A 23704-nucleotide genomic window follows, 5' to 3' on the forward strand; every position below is an offset into this window, starting at 1 on the left:
GTCTTTGTTGCCATTCTTTTGAAATATTGAGTCAGTTGTAGTTGTTTGTCTGGCGTCAGATAAGCCTTCTGGGACGTTGTATTCAAGCTGGCACCCAGGAATGTCATATTTTGTGAGGGGTACTAGTTTTGACTTCTTTTCGTTTACTGTGTACCCCAGGCAACTTAGTAGATGTTTTACAAAAGCCAGATATTGTAAGAGAATGTCCTTGCTTTCTGCTTGGATGAGGCAATCGTCCAGGTATGGGTATATTTGAAATCCTCTTTGTCTGCAGTATGCAATAACTGGTGCCAGGCATTTTGTGAAGACTCTGGGCGCAGTAGATAAGCCAAAGGGCAGTGCAGAGAATTGGTAATGGGTTGAACCTGCAATGAAACGGAGGAATCTTCTGCAACTTTGTCTGATAGGGACATGCAGGTATTGCAGGTATGCCTCCTTGAGGTCCGTTACTAGCCATGCTTCCTTGCCCAACATGGGAAGAAGCTGCTGTAGTGTTAGCATCTTGAATTTGGGTACTTGTAAGAAGGTGTTTAGAATTGAAAGGTCCAGAATTGGTTTCCAGGCATTGTCCTTTCTGGGTACTAGAAAGAGTCTTGAGTAAAATCCTTGACCTTGCTCTCGAGTAGGCACCAGTTGAATGGCTCTCATGTACATGAGTTGAAATTTGTTTTTGTGCCTCTGCCCATTGATTTTGTGGCAGGTTTGGCATTCCTCTTTTCATTGGCAAGGTGTGAAAATGGAATCTGTATCCTCATAAAATTACGTCTAGGACCCATTTGTCCTTTGTGACAATGTGCCAGTTGTCTGAAAAAAGTGCGAGTTTTCCTCCCAAGGGGGCTGCCAAGAGAGTGTTGCTTGGCCAGATGAGGTGCAAGTCATTGAGTTTGCCTTCTGGTAGATTGGGTCCTGTCTTCTCCTCCCTTCTGTGTTGCAGTGCCCCATTGGCGAGGTTTGTACTGGGCTTGTGGTTGTCCTCTGCCTCTTGGACGTCTGTATTTACCCCTTTGTGGTCTGTCAGTAGCTGGAAAGGACCAATTTTATGTTTGTTGTTTCTGCTGAAGCGAGGGGGCTGTACCTGTAGGAAATCTTTGACTGTCTGCATAGATTTTGCCTTATCCTCCATTTTCTTTAAGACGACTTCTGCTTTAACTCCAAAAAGAACATCCTGCTGTAAGGGAGCATCTAGAAGCTTTGCTTTAACATGATCAGACAGAGTTTGTTCCTTTAACCAAGCATGCCTACATATAACAGACCCAGTGACAGCTGCTCTGCAGGAGGCATCCAAAGAAACAATCCCACATTGTAAAGTATGTTTGCCCACCTGTTCAGTTGCATGCAACAGATCCTGCATTTCTTTCAATTCAGACTGTTGAAGGAGAGTGCTCATTTTTTGCTTTAACTGAGAGATACGAAATTGCTGATAGTTCAGCATGTGAAATTGGCAATTTAGTGCCTTCATAGCTAGAGTGGCTGAGGTGTAAACCTTTTTCCCCCACCTGTCTAGTGCACCTGTCTAGTGCTCTGGAGTCCCTTTCAGAGGGTACAGGATTTTTAGCCATAAAAGCCTTAGCCCCTTTGGGACCCTGGGAGATAGTCTCTGGATCAGCAACAGGGCTTTAATAAAGAAATTTGTGGGAAATTTGTAGTATCTGTCAGGTTTGGCCAGAGCAGGAGGTAGAGAGTCTGGGTTTAAACTGGATTCTAAGTAATCATCATCCATAATGTCTAAAACTGGTGGGATAGCAAGTGGTCTGTGCTGGGGGAGTAAAAGAAACTCTCTGAGCCTTTTCTTAGAGTCAGAGTAGTCCTGACCTTCCCAGAGAAAATGTTCCCTCATAGTGTGCAAAGTTTCCCCAAAGGAATAGTCTTCAGGAGGAGAAGCTGAGGGTATGGAATCCTCAGCATCAGAATCTTCATATGGGGAGAAGGAGTAATCTTGGTCCTCAGAGGAGTCTGAAGAAATGGAAACTTGTTCAGAGGATGCATAATCTTCCTCTTGTCTAGGCCTTTTGTCAGGAGGGGGCTGGGAACCCCTAATTAAAGAGATCAAATCTTCAGTCACCATTTTGAGCATCTGTTTCTTAGGCATGGGGCCTTGCACAGAGGACTGAAGTGCAGTCCTTTTAGGTTTAATAGGAGTCTTCGTCTTAGGATACGTTTTAATGGTGAGCGTCGTCGATCTGAAAACGCCTTCTGAAACCAAAGGTGTCTCTGCAGCACCGACATCTTTTCCCGCAATGTCGTCGGTAGGGCCTGAAAAAAATGGCTGCGTCGGCGTGGTACATTCCGCCAAAAGTTCCGAAGCGGTCTCGGGTTCCAGATCTGCGGTAGTCAGGGGCTGCGTCGGAGCCTCACTGAAGATCGGAGAACCGGAGACTGGACTAGCCGGGGCCTCGGAATCTGGCTTAGGCCTGGGCTGCCTGTCCTTATCCTTGTGTTTTTTGTGCACGCCGGTAGTCGGTTGCTCAGACGGCATAGTGTAGTTAAATTTTCTACCAAAGTAGTGTCGTGCGAAATCAAAGCGTCTTTTTATAGTACGCTTATTAAACCTAGCACAAAAACGACAACTAGTGACATCGTGGTCTGGGCCTAGGCAAGGTATGCAATAAGAATGAAAATCCTTATGAGGTGTTTGCTTCCCACAAGAAATACAATTGTTAACTTTTTCTGACATCGGTCTGAGGCAAGAAAAGTTTCCCCAACGGGGTACTCAGCTTTATAGAAGACTTCGGTCTGAAATTCGAATTCGAAAATCTCAGGAGTCGGCCGACCGGCACTTGCGAACTGCTTCTGCTTCGGGCACCGCACTGCAAGAAAGACTGGAGAAAATGGTGTCGGTTGCAATATATATACCCCTGGCGCACTGATGTCAGGGAAGAAGCAACAGCAATTGATGCCGGACCAAGACTTTGGAATTCCGGCCGACTGCGGGACCGCCTGACGACAGGATAACCCAAGTGTGATGACTGCAGCAGGGTAACACGATGAACATCAGAAGTGAACTTCAGCCTTTACTAGTCAAGAGAGAGGTAGTAATAGAAAAGGATGTCGAAACCACTCTGAAAATTTTACTTCCTCCAGAAAGGTGTGACTGCAGTGCTATACGTTTCCTTAGTTTTTTTGCCAGTATTCCAGCAAAAACTTCTCATGCATTGGGACTGTCTGCATGTTCCACTCTGGGCACTTTCACCCACTGCAATTTCTGCCTAAAGAGATGGGTCAGAATCTTCCTCTAATACCAGAAGATGGTCATGTTTCACTGCTGGCACTTACTAATGTGCTTCAAGTCATGATAGTCTGCTGCTGCCTGTGCAGATCCTAGCTCAATCACTTACTCACATGAATACTTACAAGGCTTTGGTGCATTAGACTGAGCAAAAGAATTTTCCAAAGACAAACATCAGGCCCGAGATAAGAGCTAGGAAAGTGGAAGAAAAGTCCTGAGCAGACAAAAGGGCTAGGCATGTTCTCTTAGAGCATTGCATGACATCATGTTGTTGAGCACTGCAAGCAGTACTTACTCCAAACACAGCACCTTCAAAAAATGTGACTAATGGAGAAGGAAGCATAAATCCATATCTAGATCTACTGAGGAGGTTCCTTGACGTTAGAAAACTAAGTTTCCTCATAAAGTATGCCCTTCAAAGTAACAGCATTGTTGGTACTTTACCACAAAACTACCCAAGTTGCTACTTATAGGTTCATAGGTTGGTACTAGGCTATCAGCCCTAGAGCCTATACAAGCCTAGCCAAACAATTCCCTGGATATTTCTTCCCAAAATATTTACTTCCCTGGACCCCTGTCTAGCAGGGCGACTGACGTGATCCCCGGGGTGAATTTCCTATATCCCATCCAATCGTCAAGGTTCCTTTTGAAGAGGGCCAAGGAGATGCTCTGCTTGACATGTATGGACAGTCTATTCCAGAGTACGGGGAGTCTCTGGGTCAGGAACCTATCCCTCCAGCATGTTTTGTTCATTGTGATAAGGTTTAGATCCCTGTAGCATGTGGCTCTGAGGGATTGGGATTTCTTTAAGTGAAGATGTCCAACAGCTCAGGGTTTGACATGGCCTTGTATGTTAAGCAGAGATCGCCTCTGAGTAGACTATATGCCACAGAGTATAGCTGGAGTTTTTTTAGATGGTCAGCATATGGCATCTACTTTAGGCCTGTGATTTCTTTAGTGAGGTATTTCTGTGGCCTTTCCAGCTGTTGCAGATGTCTTGTGAGGTACATACCAAACAGGGCATTGTATGGGTCTAATGAGGGATGAGTACAGTGGGACAATGACCTCCTTTTTTCTGGATGAAAAGCCCTTAGTGATGATGTGTGCCACACAGAAGTATTTCCTGACTGTTGTGGCGATGTGGTTATTGAAGGTGAGACCACTGTCCACCCGTGTCCCTAAGTCTCTCATCACACTTTCAGTGTTTAGTGTACTGCCACCTATGTGGTAATTCATGGGTACATGGTTTTTCCTAAAGGGGATAACTATACATTTCTTGGCACTAAGCTTGAGCCCATGACTCTAGCACCAAGCATCTGTTTCTGTAAGGCCCTATTTATAGAAAATTCACATAATTTGGGGATTCAATAACAGCTTCCAGTTTGCAGCCTTCTGCAAACTTTGTTAGCCAGAGTCCCTTAGTGTTGGCCTGTACTTCAGAGAAGTAGATGCCAAACAAGAGCAGTCCCAGGACTGAACCCTGAGGTACTCCAGTTGTCTGGAGCTGGATTTGGAGTCGGCTACTTTTACAGTCTGAGTTCTGTCAGTAAGCCAGTTGGCAACCCATCGAGTGACGTATGGGTTTATTCCCAGCTTAGTAAGTTTATCTAGGATTCCAGAGTGGGGGATAGTGTTGAAGGCCTCGGCGTGGTCCAGATAGGCTGTGTGGACTGCCTTACCCTCGTCCACAACTCTGGACACTGATCTGAAGAAGTCAGTCAGGTTCAGGAGACAAGATCGGGCCCTTCACGAACCCAAACTGGGCAGGGTCCAGTGTTTGAAGGTTGCCAATGTCTTTGTTTATAAGTTCCATGATAATGTGTTCCACGGCCTTGCAGAACAGGCTCGTCAGACTGATGGGAAGGTAGTTCCCGGGATCAAAGGTGGATCCCCCCTTGTGGACTGGGATAACTGTAGCTGTGCACCACTCAGTGGGCAAGAAGCCTGAGGTGAGGCTATGAATAAACATGGCACTTAGGTGAGGTGCCAGTTCATTTTGTAGTCCATGCAGTACACGGCCTGGGATACCATCTGGTCCCATGGATGATGTTTTCTTAGCTTTGGAGGGTGTGGTTTCTACCTGTGTGGCCATGATTACCGGAATTTGGCAATCTTTTTGTATTGAGATGGGTCCTTTAGGGGGTGAGAGGGGGGTAAAGTTGGCACTAAATCGATCTGCCATGATATTGGCAATATCCTTGGGATCAGTATATTTAATATCATTCTGTTGTAGCTCAGATTAGATCTGAGCATTGCCATTTAGATTCTTGACATAGCTATAGAATGCCTTGTGGCTGTCTTTGGAATCTTTGGCAATTTTATTTTCATAACTAGCTTTGGAGGATTTTAAGAGGGATCTCAGCTTCTTACTGAGGCTGGTACAGGAGTTTTTTGCATCCTGGGATTTTCCTCTTTTCTGCAACAGTTTCTTCTTTCTGCTGTACAGTTTGTTTATGGCAGGGGACCACCAGATTGGCTTCCTTTTTTTGGAGGAGAGCATCTTGGCTCTATTTGAGATGGCACGATTCATGCACGAGTGGTCGTGCTCGTACAGTGCCTTAGTGTAGGATTCAGCAGTCAAACTTTCAGTTTCTGTCCGCATGGGTGCCATGAAATTTGTCACTTCTGACTTAAGTAGCATGAAGTTGGCTTTGGAGAATTTTTTTATGGAGGTTTCCTTACTGGGGGTGGGGGTGGGATGTGGATGTCAAGGGTGATTTGCTTATGGTCAGACCTGACCAATGAGGGGGTGACCACTGGTGTGGAGCATCTATCTTCCATGTTGGTAATGATCAGGTCTAGGACACTGGAGCCCCTGGTGGGACAATGGATTCAGGGCGTTGGAATTTATGAATTCCAAGAACCATTGGGAAAAGGTGTTGGTACCACAGTAGTTTTCCCAGTTAATGGTTAATGATTTTTTCAAACAGCCTTTTCATCCTTATGAAGGGAATTTCCTTTACTCCCTGACTGCTGTTCGCATTTTTCCCCAGTGAGTACACCAGACTAACCCTGCTTAACTGGATCTCTCACCATTTGCAGCTTCCTCGTGGCAAGAAATACAAGCGTTCATCTCACCTGCAGGGGACCTATTAGTTTCATTAATCTGCCTGCTGTACTAGCTGCTGTTCACATTTTTCCCCAGTGAGTACACCAGACTAACCCTCCTTAACTGGATCTCACACCCCTTTGCAGCTTCCTCGTGGCAAGAAATACAAGCGTTCATCTCACCTGCAGGGGACCCTATTAGTTTCATTAATTTTCCTGCTGTACTAGGTAGGTTTCTACAGTGAAACATTCTAGTGCTTATTTGTCAAGCGGCATGCTCACTCACTCAGTCAAAAGTGTTGGACTCCCCTGAACTTTATCTCTCCATTCTTCTCTCTTTTTAGCAACTGCTAATATCAAGAGCTGCAAACCTATACAGACCTAATAAAGCAGCATGTGTTAGGTTGCTATTAGATGCGTACATTTCTTACCTCTAGGAATTGCCACTCTTATCTGCTCCACTGTCTTGAGGCACACTTAACACTTTAACTGATTGTTTCTACTGTGGTCTGGCAAGCAGCCTCAAGGTTTCCAGGGATCATTTCTGTTCACTCAACCTCTCTTTCCCCTTTCATTTACAGCCTGTGTCCCATTGCTAGTGTACTCTAACCCAGCAGTTTAATGCTAAAGACACAGGTCATTTTTATACAGTTATCTGCCTAAGCCTCTACTATAATTGTGACGTGTGTGAGTTGTATTAGCCTATTGATTGGTTCCAACTGATATGTACAGCAAATAGTTTCTGCCCGCTCCCAGCACACCTACACTTATTCTAGCCAAACGTCCCTCCCATTAAAGTCACAACCAACCACACCTGCAACACCAACTCTAACCACACCTCCAGCCTACCATTAACCTCCCTCCTTGAGTACCATGATCCTACACACACACTACCTATTACACTTTACATGCACCCTTTCTTGCACACATTACATCTTACCAAATTACCTTTATACCCCCACCAAACAACTTCCACTGCACAACTACAGTCACCACCCCCCATGTCACACCATCACGCTACTCGTACACCTCTCACAACAAATACACACCAGTGCACAACCTACTTAAGCTATCACCTCCACCACACAAACAAAAAGCATCCCTAATGCCTTACAAACTATCCCTCAACCTAATTGATCTATCACCCACTTCACCCAAACAAAAAGCTACCCCAAAACTTAAACTAATTCTCTCGTTACTAAAACTAACATCCTCAGCCATAACCATACTTGCCCTCAATGGGGACATCCACTCAAATCCTGGACCCCACAACTCCTCCACTGATAGTCAGCCAAACAACCCCACCCACCCACAAATTACATCCAATAGGAAACCAACTGACCTCCTTATCTTAAGCCTAAATATCAGAAGTATAATCAATAACTTCCATGAACTCCACGCTACCATAGACTTATAGTCCCCTGATATTATCATTCTAACAGAAACCTGGCTCAAACCTCACATTACCAGTGAGCAAGTTCTCCCTTCAGGCTACAATATCCTAAGACAGATCGGTTGCACAAAAAAGGGGGCAGTGTAGCTGTAATGTATAAACAGAATCTTAATATTCACATCCTAAACTTATCGGCCTTCCTAATTGACAAAAAAGAAATAATCTATACCAACCTAAAAGTAAACCAAGACAAGACCATTAACATAATAGGATGCTACTTCCCACCTGGCAACAATAACCCTCCACTAGAAAACCTCCTCAGCTGGGTAAATCATCACCTTCCACAAGAAACCATAATATTAGGTGATTTTAATATAGACTGGCTATCCTGTTCCAACCACCATTCAGGCCGTCATCTAAATCTTCATGTTTTTTTCCAACTTATCCAGGCACACACCAGAATAAATAAGAATTCCAACAAGCATTCTACTCTTGACTGGATACTAGTCAGCAAGAGCCCCCAATCATACACAGCTGGCTGCCTAACAGATAGCCTCAGTGATCTTATCCCAACTTTCCTACTCAAAAAACACATATCAGGCTAAACCCATTACCTATCAGCAAATACGTAATAAAGTAAACTTTAACCCTGACAACTTCATCTCAGCCCTAAAAAACTGCAACTGGACTCCACTAAAATACCTCAACCTTGATGACGCTGCCCAGTTTTTCAATACCACCTTTCTTAAAGCCCTAAACACCCATGCGCCCACAAGATTTACTAGAGTTAAAGCCCTGTCCTCCCCATGGCTAAAACAAGCCAATAGATCAGAAATGAAAATCCGAGATAGAGCCTGGAATCACTGGCGCAAGACAAAAAACTCTTCTGATGGACAAAAATTCTGTGAATTACGTAACAAAGTAAAAAAAATTAATAAAACAGGACAAAATCCTATACTACCAGTCTGCCTTGAACTCCACCCAAAACAACCCTAAACAATTCTGGTCAACCATCAACTTCATCCTCCACCCAGGAAAAGTAGGAACCCCTCCATCAAACAAAGCAAACTCCTCTGAAAACATTACCACCTCCTTCAACACTCACTTCACACAAACCGTTCTATCACTAGCAAAACAACACAACCCATCTTCCCCTACCCCCTCAACTACACCTAGTAACCTGCCCACTGCATTCGCTTTCTCTCCTATCCCTACCTCCAACATAAAAAACTCTTATCGAAACTAAAGCCCACAAAACTAGCAGCTGACAACCTCCTAGCTGAGTACTTTAAAATTGCAGCTGAAGCCCTAGCCTACCCAGTTGCAATCCTGATTAACCAATCTTTATCTGAAAGCTATGTCCCTCCACAATGGAAAATATCCCACATTATCCCCTCCACAGAATTCACCAACTACTGGTCCATAGCAATTCTGTCTCCTCTATCAAAAATACTTGAGAGATACATTCACTCAGGTTCTAGGCTACCTCCTTGCTAACAACCTCCTATCCAACACACAGCATGGTTTCTGACCATACCACAGTACAACCACTGCCTTAACTTGCTTTCACTAATACAATCCTTCAACATAAAAACAATGGTTATTTCAGCTCTGCTATTTTCCTAGACCTATCTAAAGCATTTGACATGGTCTCTCATAAACAACTCATCACTGCCCTCAATACTCTGTCCTTCACTCAATCTGTCACAAACTGGTTCCAGAGCTACCTGACTGATCGCCATCAATCCGTTGTTTGGCATAATGATATATCCCCCCCAACTCCCTGTCTCAATAGGTATTCCCCAAGGATCCATCCTTGGACCCTTACTTTTCTCCATATTCACTAATAATCTAGCCTCTGTTACCAAACAAGCCACTCTCATACAGTACGCAGATGATTCCACCATCATCTGCTCAGCCCACTCCCTACCTGAACTTTAAAAGACCACACAGGAAGCCTTTTCCTCAGTTGAAATTTGGCTTTCAGATGCACAATTAATACTTAACCCAAACAAATCTTCCAACCCACCAAACACAATCTAAACACCCACCAATTTAATATTAAAGCCAATGACAACACCATTATCCCCCCAACAGACCACACCAAACTACTTGGAGTTGAAATTGACAATAACCTTAAGTTTGACATCCACATCTCATTAATCATAAAAAAGTACACAAAAAATTAGGAGCGTTATACAAAAAATAAGCAATTCCTCACCAAAACAGCCAAGATTTCAGTTGCAAACAGCCACCTTATCTCCACCCTACTCTACTCCTCTGCAATACTTACCAACCTAAGGCAAAGTGAGTTAGGTAAACTCAAAGCTTGCTACAACAAAATAGCAAGGTTTGCCACTGGCACAAACTACCGTAGCCACCACTGCACCTCACTTACTGAACTAGGCTGGCTAGAACTCCCTCACCTCCTTCAATGGTACCAACTCTCACTCGCACACAAACTACTAAATCATCCTCTAAAAGTCCTCTCCCTCCAAAATCTACTCCAACCCCATCATACCACCAGACCACTATGCTCCAGCAACAAAAATCAATTACAGGTAACTAAAACCAGGAACTCTACTGGAGAAGCTCTCTTCTCCTACTCCATAGCAAAATTATGGAATACCCTTCCTCACACTATAACTTGTGTCATCGCACACTAACTTCAAAGCTGGTCTAAAATCTCATCTAAAAGAGCACTGGACATGCCCCTGTAACAAGCCTCTCTAACATCTCTACCCCAGCCTCTCTAATCCCTTTCTTCCACCCCTCTAACTACCTTGGATTGCAGCCAAATACATTGCTTGTAATCCTGTATCTCAGCTGTAATCTTAGCCACTGTTATTCAAAGGTAATAGCTGCTAGCTCAGCTATTAAAATACTTGCTAGTCTTTATGGCACCAATGATATAAGTGTTGTACCATCTAACTAAATAATTTCATTTTGAACTAGAACTGTTTACTACTATTGTTAAACAAACCCCCCCTGTACTTCTTGTAACTTGTAATTTAATTGTTTTTATTGTGGAGCTTTTCTCTCCGGGCCTCCGCTGAAAAAGGACCGGTGTCCAGTCGGATTTTCCCAGTCAACAAATGTAAACAATAAATAAATAAATACTAATAATGGCAGGGTAGTTGAAATCATCCACTATTAGGGTGTTTGGTTGTATGTTAATATTTTCCAGTATGTTTAGAAAGGTGTAGTGAGAATCTTGGGGCATGGAGGGGATCTGTAGCAAGCTACAATTTGGACTGCAGTCTTACCTAGGGTTACTTTACTTGCACCTGTAGAATTTCAGATGCATTGTGTTGGGCAACTAAGCCTGGAGGTGTGAATATCCTTGGGGGAATATGGACACTCCTCCACCTTTAGTGTTTTGGTCTTGGTTTGGTGGCCGAAAAGTGTGGTAAGAGTTGTAGCCTGGTATTGCAGGGGTGCTCTCTGGAGTCTTGAACCAGGTCTCAATTACTGCACAGATATCGATGTTCTCCATTTTTAGGAGTGCCTCGAGAGAGTGCATTTTGAGGTTTAGACTTCTAGCACTGAGTAGCATTACCTTCAGATTTTGCATGCTTGTATCTGTTACGGTGGTGGTTTTGTCCTTTGAACCTTGCCTAAAAAGGCACTATAGGAGTGGCAAGAGCTTTAGCCAGTAACCTGAATCCCAGGGGTGACAGGTGCAGACCATGTCTGGCAAAACATCATGGATTGTCGATCATGTCCTCCCAGGCAGACAGATACTGGATCCCCTTTGAATGATACCAGAAGCTTAGCCAAATGTTAAAGTCAATCATTTTGTCCTTATACTGTGGTATCATTCTGGGCAAAGGCAGGATGCTACTCAGGGCTAGGGTCATACCTGCTTGGCCACAATCTGAGAGCTCTTCCATGTCTCTCTTCATGTAGTCCAGGGAGGTACGTCTCAAGTAATTCATTCCAACATGGACAATGACAGAGTCGTATTTGTACTTGTTGTGGAGTGACTTGAGTACATGCGTTATGTGGTGGATCCTGGGCACCCAACAGGCAGCTGACTGCAATTTTCTTGTTGCTCAGCCTGGTGAGTGGGACATCAGTGTGCCTGACTTAGAGTCACCTATGAGTAAATTGTTGGGTACTTTGTCTTGCCTTAGGGCTGTTGTTGGGTGGCACACTGGTGTTGCGAGCTATGTGTCACTTTGGTTGTGACTGGTGTTTGTTAGCGTTTCAGCTTCGGAGGTCCTTGTTGCTTGGGCAGGTTAATGTTAAGGGCCTCCATATATGTGGGTTTAGTGCTGCTTTGTGTGGGTGTTGATGATGTGGGTTGTGAAGGGCTGTGTGTTGCTTGAGGTGTAGTGCAGGTGTTAACCTTCTCCTTTTGACTGTCTAGCACAATCTTGGCTGGAGAGAGCTTTGCTTCCAGTTTGGCTATGTAAGTGCATCTCTCACAGGTAGTGTTGGGTGGTAGGAGGAGAGGGTTGTCTGTGTACATGAGGCAGTTGCTGCATTGCCCCAGTATGCCCAGATTCACCAGGTGGACAGGCGAAATCACCAGAAGCTGACCGTTGGACATGCCTGTTTAGGTGGGTTTTTTTTGTAAAGTGCAAGAGCTGTTTTCCCTTACCTTTGCAAGGTACTTTGCAATTATAGGCGGTTTAGATTCAGATTTGTTTTCATTTTCCTAAAAGGCTATGACCTGAAATCCACACCCTTATGTTACTTTCTGAAGTTTTCCAGTTTACAAATGTACATGCTGAATTGTGAAAGAAAAGTAAGGCTACAAATCCAAAGGGACTCACACATACATTGCACAAGTTATGCATGCATTAGCATACTTACTGTTGCATGCACATTTAATGCCCGGTTTTTGTTAAATCTTTCTGGCTCCAGTTTGTGGGCCCCCATGGATGTCTTCTGGTAGTTCCATGTTGTAGCAATAAGGAATCCTCTGTGACAAGCAATTATCCCATCCCAGTCACTCTGACGAGCGGTTTCTTTAAAAAAGACAAATAATTAGACTGGAAATGCCAACTAGCTATACTACTTCAGTTTTTTTATACTATGCTTAAAATGCAAATATGCCTTTTAAATGCGCCAACTCTTAGATCTTGGTACTTGATCATTCTGAAAGCTATTTATCCTGGAGAACCCAACTTTTATCTCTGCTTAGGAAAAGTTAAGTCCATCAAGCTGATGTTATTTTTTTCTTACCATTATTTCACCTAAAGGAGTAACAAGCACAGATCATTTCAGTTTCTGCTAAACTAAAATGAAAAAAAAAAAACAAAGAATTTGTCAACAGTAATACAAGCATTATACTACACAAGTTTGCTGTCATGCTCTGTTTTCTTCAACTGTATAAAATAACACTTCACAGTATGATAACTAAGCCTATAAAAGCTTTTAACACTTTTTTTAAATATATAGCTCCATCAGGTATAAAATTTCTAACAAACTCTCAAGGTGAACAATTTGCTATTTAAACTGATAAAGACAAGAAGATTCCTAAATAACTTTCAATTTGCTTAAATTAACAACATGGTGCTTAAATTGAGAAATATAGTCAGAATCAATCTGTGTGAAATAGGACAGTGTTCCAGATGAAGGCTTACAGAATATAAAATATGGGCAGGATGAAACAAAAAAAGGGTGAAACTAGTGTCAAGTGCTTCGTTAGCAATGATTTTGTGGGTTTGGGGATGTTTCAGCTATTTCTGAGCAAGTATGTTGAACTAACTGCAGTGCATGGACTATTTTCAGGTATTAGCTAGCATTTGGTTTTATCCTATATGATCCATGTTCTTGAGCTTTCTGGTACAGAGTTACAATGCAAGTCAAGTCATACCTGGGCAAGTGCAAAATAACATGTCAGGCTTTAAAAGATGCCCACCAGATGTCAGTATTTGCTATTAGTTTTTCATAGTGATAATCAGGCAACTGAGCAAGCTGTGTGTGCAATATACACACTTACTTATTGGCATTTGTTTACCGTAATAGTCCACTGGGCCATTAAGAGCCCATTTTCAGTGGAGGCCGGGGCAGAAAAGCTCCACAAAAACATGAACATACAGGAAAATATAGCAATATGATAATTATCACAAAGTATATGCACACAGGGGAGTAATTAATTAATTAATAATAATAATTAATTAAATTAAAGGAGAAACAGAAGTTGTCAGTTAGGTACAACTAAATACTAACTTAAATTGCAGAATAATACAAAAAGGCTAACATAACCTACCTTCACTTTTTGGCAATAGCTTTATCACCAGACATTTAGTAGAAAATGGTCACTGAAATAAGAATATCTTCATGAAAAAAAGGCAGTCAGGTTTTAAAGGGTGGTGCTTGTTGCAAATGTAGTTCCACATAGAACAGAAGTATCCCGTAAAGAAGTTTTACATGAAGCATGATTCTGATTGGTTTATTTTTATTTTGAATTTCTTAACCAGGGTGGTGCATTGATCTCACTGGACTTATTTCATAATCAGCCTGTTTTAGATGGTCTATGTACAATACTAATGAAGTTTAAGTACGTACACCCCACTAAAAGGAAAAGCAAAAAAAAAAAAAACACACCAATTAACCCAATTAACATGCTAGGCTACTGATAAAAAAACAAAACTGACATTTAACTGGCAACTATGTAAATGCACTGACTTAACATATCCTTATCTAATCTATCAATCTCCCTACCTACTTAGCCTATGATACTAATTTGACGGTAGTATACATCACCTTAATGCACTATGACTCGTAAGATACAACCTTTTTTTCCCCCAGTTTTCAGACATACTGGATGTTTTTCAATGGTACACAAACAGCATGGAACAGTGACAACAAGCATAAAGGAAGAGATTCAGTGACACAAGCAGATTGGCCATGCTAGGATAAAACTGGTACTGTATACACCACATACAAACAATGGCATAAAATGGAAAGAGGGAGAGAGATTATGCAAACAGGGCAGAGCAATTCAAAAATGTACAAAATGTGTGTGCTGTGCTGTTTACCTATTCTGAGCAGTAGGAACTGTCACTAGGTGTGGTGTCACAAACACAGATGGTCCTTATACATACGGAACAGAGTAGTGTGAATTGTGGCATAAATTCTGCTATCCAACCTCAGACTTTTATTTCCTCAGGCTTTCTCAGCAAAACTCATGACAGTGTAAGATCATCAGAGAAATGGGAAAAGCTGCAATATAAGCTAAGAAAAACGCAACATTTTTTCCAAATGAGAAATTAAAGAAAAGTGAACTAAGTTTCCCCTAAAGCTAAGCAGTTCTTTAAAAAAGGCAAATTAAGTTGCACTATACTTGTCTTTATGTAATATTTAAAAAAAAGTAAAATTGCATATACAACTGTACATTTACTCCAGTGGGAATGTTCTGTAGTTTGAAAGAAAAACTAACCCTACTGTGCACATACTTACAATGCTTGAAGCTTAATACTTCCTAAAGACACTATACTATGTCAAAATACATCATCTTACTTGGGATTCCACCTCAAAAGTATACAAATGTTTGGAGACAAGAAAACATCACAAAATTCAAAACTGAAACCTATGGCGGGCACTGTGGTGTTGAATGCTGACAGAAGCCAAAATCTGTGAGCTTCAGTCTAGGAGTAGTAAAAGAAATAAATAAAGATTATGCATTTCAATGGCATCATTTTTAACTTTATGTAATAATAAGGCAAGCAACAGCAATTGGACCTCTCATGGATTCATCTGACAGCATAAAGTGACAAAACAGGAAGAGAAGTTAGAACTTATTGCTCTTAAGTTGGACATACTCACCAATGACATCTGGGCCTTGTGCTAGGAAGTATAAATGGTATATGAACACTGAGAGCAACTTCACTTAGAAATAGTGTACCAGCAATCTGGGATAAGCAAACAAGAAATGACAATTAAACAAAATGAAGAAAAGGGGAACCATGAGCCACGATAGTCAGTGTTGGACATGAAGATCTAGAAAACAAGTCATAAAGAGATAAAAGAAGACGCTGAGGGACACAATCTAATAATCGTTCCAACAGTAAGTCAAGGGGTTTTAAAAGACCATCCTGGTGTAGACCCACTGACTGAATGAGCAAAGAAGGTGTGGAGATTATCGCAATCGCTGAATAAAATATAACATAATAGTGAAATTTTGCAGTTTCAGCACAAGACTGAGGCAGAGAGAAGTAGTTTATATTCAGCATTAATTAATAATTCAGGGCCAGTTAGGTAGTTACAGTTCATAAACACACAGAACAATGGCATACAACAATAAAGAAATAAGTCGTTCTAAGAAAAGAATACATATTTAAATGCATTGTAGCACCTAGTTGTAATGTTATTATGCCCAGCTACAATGACAGTGGTATGGCAGGGTACAGCTCATATTCATTTGAAAGACAGGGGAGGAAGTGATATGGTTGTAGAAAGAACTAATGAAGGGCTCAATACAATGCTGAGCCCCGGACAGTGTGTGCGCTATTTATGGCTCAATCCCTATGGAAAGATGCAAAGATCATTTAGGAAGCCATTTCCCAAAAATAGAAGCTGTCACAGTCTAAAACTAAATGTAAAAAAAAATGTACAACTGCATTCTCTGCTGTAATTATCACACTGATAACACACCACTGAAAACTGATCCAGTAGTGAGGGATCTGAGAATTCATGCAGACAAGTAGCTGTCATTCAATCACTATATATCCAGCATTGCAAAGAAATCCTTTTTTTCATTGCACAGCTTATTAAGTACAGGTAAAATCCTGATACAGGGAAGTGATCACTACTGTAAAACACTCTCATTAGGCTGACCACAGAGTATAATGATCCCTTCCATATGCACATGTCCAAACACCTGGCACAACTTGAGTGGTCACAATGTTTTCCTCACCGAGAGAACCAAGGGACTAAATTATAAAAGCTACACTAATTTTCTCAAAGCCCTGTCCCTTTTTTCGGTATGTTACAGGCTACTGAGGGGCAATCTTTGCCTTGCTTACAGAGGCTTTACTGACCACATCCGTTCAGATCTACTAAAAAGCCACAAGTCCAAAATTGGCAGAAACACCTGTCCAAAAGATCTCGATCTCTTCTGCAACTTTAAAAGAACTTGCTGGATGGATGGATATGTCTTGTAAAGAATAATGTTTCTCCGGAATAGTCTTCCTCTGTATGTAAAGCAAAGTATGTTCCCTTACTCTATTCACAGTTAATCTAGACAAGTGGATGGGAAGCTGCAAGTTCATCCCTGGTTTGGCACCCTTTCCCTTACAGACAAGATGTAAATGTCTCCTTGCTGAAGCGTTATCTGTGCTAATATTACAAAAAGCTCTGGGTTAATCATATTTAAATTATTAGGGAAGAAAGTTATGGGGGGACACATGGCTAGTCTTCTGAAGATCCTCACATATAATTATCCTAGTAAGTACCTATGAAACCAAGAGGTAGAGGAAAGCACATCCAATTTAGTAGCTCCTAAAAGTATGCAAAATGAGATGGCAGCATGCATATTAGTGGGGATGAATAATGTTATGCCCAATCACTCTGGAGGGCACACAGCTGAGGTTGGCGAGAGGTCAGAAATTCCCTCAGAGAGAGGGACTACAGAAGATCACTGGTAGGGGGGGGTTAGGTACAAGAGGAGGATGAAGCTTGCCCATTGCCTTTAAAAGCAAATAAACCATGACGTGGCCATTCAAGATGATAATAGGTTGAAACAAGGAGACAAAAGACAGTGAGTTAGTGGAATAATGACCAAATAGGCACAGCAAAACAAGTCTTTGATGTGTGGCAAGATTCTCAGTTGGAACTTCAGTAACTAAAAAGTAAGTGCTCACATGTTGCAGGGGTAAGGACACTTGTGATAGTCTGTCCATTTCTCTCTGTCTCTGCAACCCATGATGCATGTTGATTCAAAATGCATAAAATGAAAGGGACCTGAAGAAAGCTACAAAATGTGGATTACATAGAAAACAGACATGATGACGTAGTGGTGAGACGCACCAGATTACAGACAGAAATGTGGAAAGAAAAAAGTGGTTTCACTGACTCTAGACTGGCCAGCTAAATGGAGACTAAGGGCTACAACACACTAATTTTATTATTTTACTGCAACGTGGAAACAGTGAAAGCAGTTCTTCTAACTGCCAAATCGTTATGAAGACTGGCATTACAGTATGAAAAAGGTGCACTTTTGTAATGCATAACAAATGGATATTTAAAATCTTCCTTACATACTGAGAAGTATATAATTTATACTAAAGTTTGTGTAAACAAGAAAAATACTACTGGCACTAACAGTGAGTTGAACCTGGTACGTATGGGGGCAAGAAAGGTACTAATTCATAACAAATGGGTATTTATAATTCCACTTATGGTTTGAAAGGCATATAAATTGTACTGAAATTTATGTGAACAGAAAAATGAAAGATCCTACTGGCACTAAGGGTCGGGTTTTAGCTGGTTCAGAAGGGGAAGAAAGGTATGACAAGGAATGTATGCACAAAAAATGTATGAAATTAATCAGAAACGTGAGAGGTGCCTGAAGAAGGTGCACCTATTTACAACTTATATATACTCAAAACAATCAAAGTGGAAAAGCTCGTGGGAGAGAGAGGCTCAATGTTATATGATGAAGGTAAGCTGAACAGATGAAGAAAAAGGAAATCTTGTTCTGTAATACACATTGATTACTCAAACTAAGTCTGCTAACATACTGAAAGTGTTACACAGCTGACAGAAGATGAAATATTGACTTGCATCTGCACATGTTTAGGAAATGTCCACGTTGGCAGTGTTGAAAAAATAAGACAGGGCCTCATCCTCGGAAGAGGCTATGTAAATGATAGAAGAGAAAGATTAATGGTCAGGAAGGGAAGAAAATAGAAGTTATGTCCTTACCATAACGTTCCATTTGGAGTGTTCATCTCGCCTTTGTTCTTACACATGGGTTCGGAGCCGATCCTCGGCTCCGTGTCGGCCGCTTGCAAGCTCTGCATCAAGAAGAAGCTCGAGACAACCTAATACCCACAATCCCCCTCTGCCTTTACCTCAGATCTAGTTTGCAAGCAAAGCAGCAGTCAGAGAGAGAAACACTCATGCCAATATCACATATGCACAGAAACTAAGAGTCTATATATATACATATATATATATATATATACACATGTCAACCATATATACAACAACTGCAATGCAGAAGCAGAATGCCCCAGACCAGGCACCAAACTGAACGTTCTTCCTAAGGGTGGGAGGGTGGGAATGCAAGAACAAAGGCGAGATGAACACTCCACATGGAACGTTATGGTAAGGACATAACTTCTATATGTGATAGTGTTCAATCTCGCCGTTTGTTCTTACACATGGGTAGCGTCCCTAGCTCCTTGTTCCTGAGGAACTCACGGAAGGACGTTCTTGAGCACAGTGGAACCAAAGGTTGCCCTGTCCCTAGAAACCTTGTCTACCTTATAATGAGAAATGAATGTATGTGGTTTAGACCAAGTAGCAGCCGCACAAATAGCGTCTAGTGGTAGGCGAGCTGCATGAGCCAGGGATGTAGACACTGACCTTGTGGAATGTCCTTTGGGTTTGTGCAAAAGAGTTTGATCTGAAGAATCATAGACATAGATGATACAATCAGTTAACCACTTAGAAAGAGTTCTTTTAGTAACCGCTACTCCTTTTCTGTTATCAGCAAAGGCTACAAAAAGTTGATCAGATTTCCTGTGATCTTTTGTTCTATCCAAGTAAAACCTTAGCTGTCTGTGGACATCTAATTTGTGTAACATATACTCCATTTTATTGGAGTGATTCTTGAAGAAAGTGGGTAATTCAATGGACTGATTAATATTGTTAATAGAACAAACTTTAGGAAGGAAGGATGAATTAGTGCGAAGAGAAACTCTGTCAGAGTGAAAGATCAAATAAGGGTGTTTAATGGAGAGAGCTTGAAGTTCAGATACTCGCATAGTGGATGTAATGGCTACCAAAAAGAGAGTCTTCCACGACAAAAATTTCAATGGGCAAGAGGAGGCTGGTTCAAAGGGGGGCAGCATCAACTTAGATAATAATAAGTTTAGACTCCAAGGTGACGTAGGAGATCTAACTGGTGGTCTAATATGAAAAGACCCTTTTAAAAAGGCTTTACAAAGTCTGTGGGCCATAACAGGAGCCCCACATTCTTCCACATGGAAATTAGAAATGGCAGCCAATTGAACTCTTAATGTGGCAGGAGAAGCACCCTGATGGAACAATTCTGTTAAAAACTCTAATATTTTATTCAAAGGAGCTATAACAGGGTCCACTTGCTGTGTATTTGCCCAGAATACAAAGCGCTTCCATTTACTAGTATATGTTTTAGTAGTGGAAGCTTTATGAGAAGCCACTAATATATTCTGAACTGCAGGTGAAAGAAGATCAGACCTGGCTAAGTTGGAATTGGAGCAGCCAAGCTGCTAGATGGAGGGACAAGAGCGGGGTGGGGAGCCCCTGACGAGTGAGTCAATAGATCTGGCTCTGGGTCCAAGATCCAGGGTCCCCGAATGCAGTGTGTCATGAGGAAGGGGAACCAAATTTGACGAGACCAGAATGGGGCAATGAGGATTATTGTCCTGTGTAGGTTGTTGGCTTTCTGGAGAAACTTTGTGATCAGGGGGAAGGGAGGAAATGCGTACAGGACACTCGGGGGCCAATCGTGAATCAGTGCGTCCCTGGGGACTTCCCCTGGAGGGGGTAATAGGGCAAAGTAGCTCCTGCATTTGGCGTTCATTGGAGACGCAAACAGATCGCAGGAAGGCTGGCCCCACGTGCGAAAAATCTTTTTCGCAACTGACTGTTTTAGGGACCACTCGTGCGGTAACAGTATTGCTCTGCTCAGCCTGTCGGCTATGACGTTGGATGACCCCGGAATGTGCGTTGCTATCAGAAAGCGACCCGTGGACTCCGCCCATTGCCAGATTCTCATGGCCTCTCTGCATAGCTGATAGGACTTGGTTCCCCCTTGCTTGTTTATGTACCAGACTACAGACATGTTGTCCTTCTGAACTGCAATAGTTCCCAGAGGAAGAAGGGGAGCAAAGTGTTGCAACGCTAGAAACACTGCCCTCAACTCTAGAACATTGATGTGCAGATTGTACTCTAAATTGGTCCATTCGCCTTGGACTGTCTGTCCCTGAAAGATGCCCCCCCATCCTATCAGGGAAGTGTCCGTGGTCACCGTAGCTGTCGGCGTGGGTAGCACAAATGGTCTCCCCTTGGAAAGGTTGCAAGTCTGAAGCCACCAGTTTAGGTGTGAGTTGCATGTGTTCGTTATACGAATCTCGTGTGTCAGAGGTAGTTGTTGGAACGACCATTGTGCAAACAGTAGCCATTGTAGGACTCATGTGCAGTCTTCCCAAGGGTATTGCAATAAGAGAAGCTGACATGAGTCCCAAAACCTTCAGTACCAGTTTTGCTGGGGATTTCCTGGACAAAAGAAGACGACGTATGTGAGTCTGAAGTGAAAGTATCCTTTCTGGAGGAAGTCTTAGAATTAACTGATGTGTATCTAATTCCGCTCCTATGAATAGGATGCTGTGATGGCTGTAGTAAGGATTTTCCGAAGTTTACGGAAATTCCGAGGTGAATACACAGTTGAAGAGTGTAGTCTCTGGCCTGTACTAGTTGACGCTGGGTGGTGGCAGAAAGGAGCCAGTCGTCCAGATACGGAAACACCTGGAATCCTAGGCGTCTCAAGTGAGACGCTACCACTGCCATGCATTTGGTGAAGACCCTGGGGGCTGAGGTCAGACCAAAGGGCAGGGCTCGAAACTGAAAGTGACTGGCACCCAGCCGGAAGCGCAAATGATCTCTGGATGCCCTGGCCATTTTGATGTGGTAGTATGCATCCTTCAGATCTATTGAGCACATCCAGTCGTCCTTCTGTAAGAATGGAAGGATCGATTGAAGCGTGACCATTCGGAACTTTTCTTTCTTGACGAAGGTATTGAGGTCGCTTAGGTCCAGAATGGGCCTCCAGTCCCCTGTTTTCTTTGGAACTAAAAAGAACCTTGAGTAAGTTCCGAATCCTCTTTGGTCCGCTGGGACTGGTTGGATGACTCTTTTTTCTAGCAGCTTTGAAATTTCTATAGCTGCTGGCTCTCGCAGATGGGGTGGCATATCTGGGAGTCTTTTCTTTGGAATGGGATAGGATAGAAATGGTATATTGTAACCTCTGGTAACCACGCTTTTTACCCACTTGTCTGTAGTTATGTTTTGCCAGGCCTGAGGGTATAAAGCTAGCGACCCGACTGCCTCCAGAGCAGGACAGTCGGGCCTCCTCTCAGGAGTGCTGGAAAGGTTTACCAGGGAGTGTATCCCTGTCACCTTGATTCTGCGGACCCCCTCTGCCGCCAGGGCGGCATCTTCCACCTCTGCCCCCTCCTCTGCCTCTAGAAGGGGCATCACCCTGTGTGCCTGGGAAAGATCCTTGGGGTTTTCGAAACCACATTTTTCCACCACGTTGCCCTTTGGGGTACGGTCTGGATGGGGTGGAAAAACGGACTCAGACAGCAGACAGAGTCTTTCCCTCCTGCTCACACCGGGTAAGGGTCTCCTTTACTTTGGGGCCAAAAAGAGTGGCACCGTCAAATGGGGCGTTAGTAAAGGAAGACTTGAAGGCTTCCGCAAATGAACATAAGCGCATCCAGGATTGTCTGCGAAGAGCAATCGCTGAAGCTGCTGCCCTACTTGAACCTTCGGCTGCGTAAGAGATCAGCCTCATGGACGAGTTCACAATGGATGTAAGGGTATTAAGTTGCGCTGTCACTTTCTCTGAGACAGCAGCATCTGTAGTACCCTGGAGGGTATCTCCCAACTCTTTGACTAGATCCTCTGTAGTCGTGTAAAGTGGGTCAAATAGTTCAGGGATCGCATGGAAAAAGCCGCTGAACTAAAATGCGCTTCCCATACCTGTCCATAGTCCTAGAATCTTTATTAGGGGGATGGACAGATGAGGAAGATTCCGACATCTCCTTTTTCGTGGCCGCTGCCACCACCATAGCGTCCACTGGAACTCCTTTTGTCAAGTAAGTCTTGTCCTGGGGTGCAGTGATATACTTATTAGGCTTCCTAGGGACTGGTTCCACTGTGTCAGGAGTCTCCCACGCCCTTCGAGCAATAAGTTCCATTAATTCATCGAAGGGCGGAGTGACCCAGGAGGAGGAAGGGCGAGCACCAAATGCCTTCAGCAAGACTGACTCATCCTCAGAAGGGGGGAGGGACTGCCAGTCACCTATCTGTTTCAGGATCTCCAATATGTCAGAAAAAGAGACATCTTCTGAAGGTGACTTAGGGGACCCTTCTGACTCATCCAAGTCAGTATCGGATGTCAAAGAATCTTGTGGAGAATCTAAGTGTCTCCTCTTACACAATCTTTTCCTAGGGACTTCTTCGTGGGGAGCATCCGAAGAAGCCTCCGAGGAAGAGGGGGCACCCTCCAGGGGTGGCTGAGATACCGGTGCTCGACGCTTGGATCTAGCCGTGGGTGCAGAGGAGGATAACAGACCTTTTATGGGAGGAGAAGCTGATCCTGCTGGCGTGGTTGACTGGCTAGACAACACCTTCCTCATGAGGTCGAAAGCCCCCGGGTCCCGAGTCGAGGTATCTCCCGGTTCTGAAGAAATGGGAAGAATCCCCGAAACAGGCACCGAAGGCATCGACCCAGAGGACGGAACAGAGTCGATCCGCGCCGAGGCCCTGAGAGGGAGCGTCGGAACCGAAACATCGGTCCGACGCTCGGTCCCGGAACCAAGGATGGATCTTCGGCTCCGAGACTCCGGTACCGGATCGGACGGAGTCGAGGTGAACGGAGCCGACCGAGAAAAAGACGGTTCTGGCACAGAGGGCTCCACAATCAGCAGCTCAGCTTCTTCCGGCTCCGAAGACTGGACAGGTCTCGGAGGAGGAACAGATGGAGATAATGGGAGGCCTTCAAGTTTCGACACCAATTGGGTGGAAACATAGATAAGTTTGGATAGGGCCGTATGTTCCAATAATTTCTGCACCACACGGTCCACATC

General features: G+C 43.2%; 1 protein-coding gene across 1 annotated transcript in view; it reads right to left on the reverse strand.

The window, feature by feature from the left end:
- WDR36 (WD repeat domain 36) overlaps window positions 1-23704 on the reverse strand; it is a 1582076-nt gene that overhangs the window by 766277 nt on the left and 792095 nt on the right. The window contains exon 12 of the mRNA XM_044064266.1: window positions 12489-12643. Coding sequence (XP_043920201.1) covers window positions 12489-12643 — 155 coding nt within the window. The remainder of the gene's footprint in view (window positions 1-12488; window positions 12644-23704) is intronic.

This window comes from Protopterus annectens, chromosome 2.part2 (assembly GCF_019279795.1).
Source record: "Protopterus annectens isolate FY-2018-M chromosome 2.part2, PAN1.0, whole genome shotgun sequence".
Taxonomy (NCBI): domain Eukaryota; kingdom Metazoa; phylum Chordata; order Ceratodontiformes; family Protopteridae; genus Protopterus; species Protopterus annectens.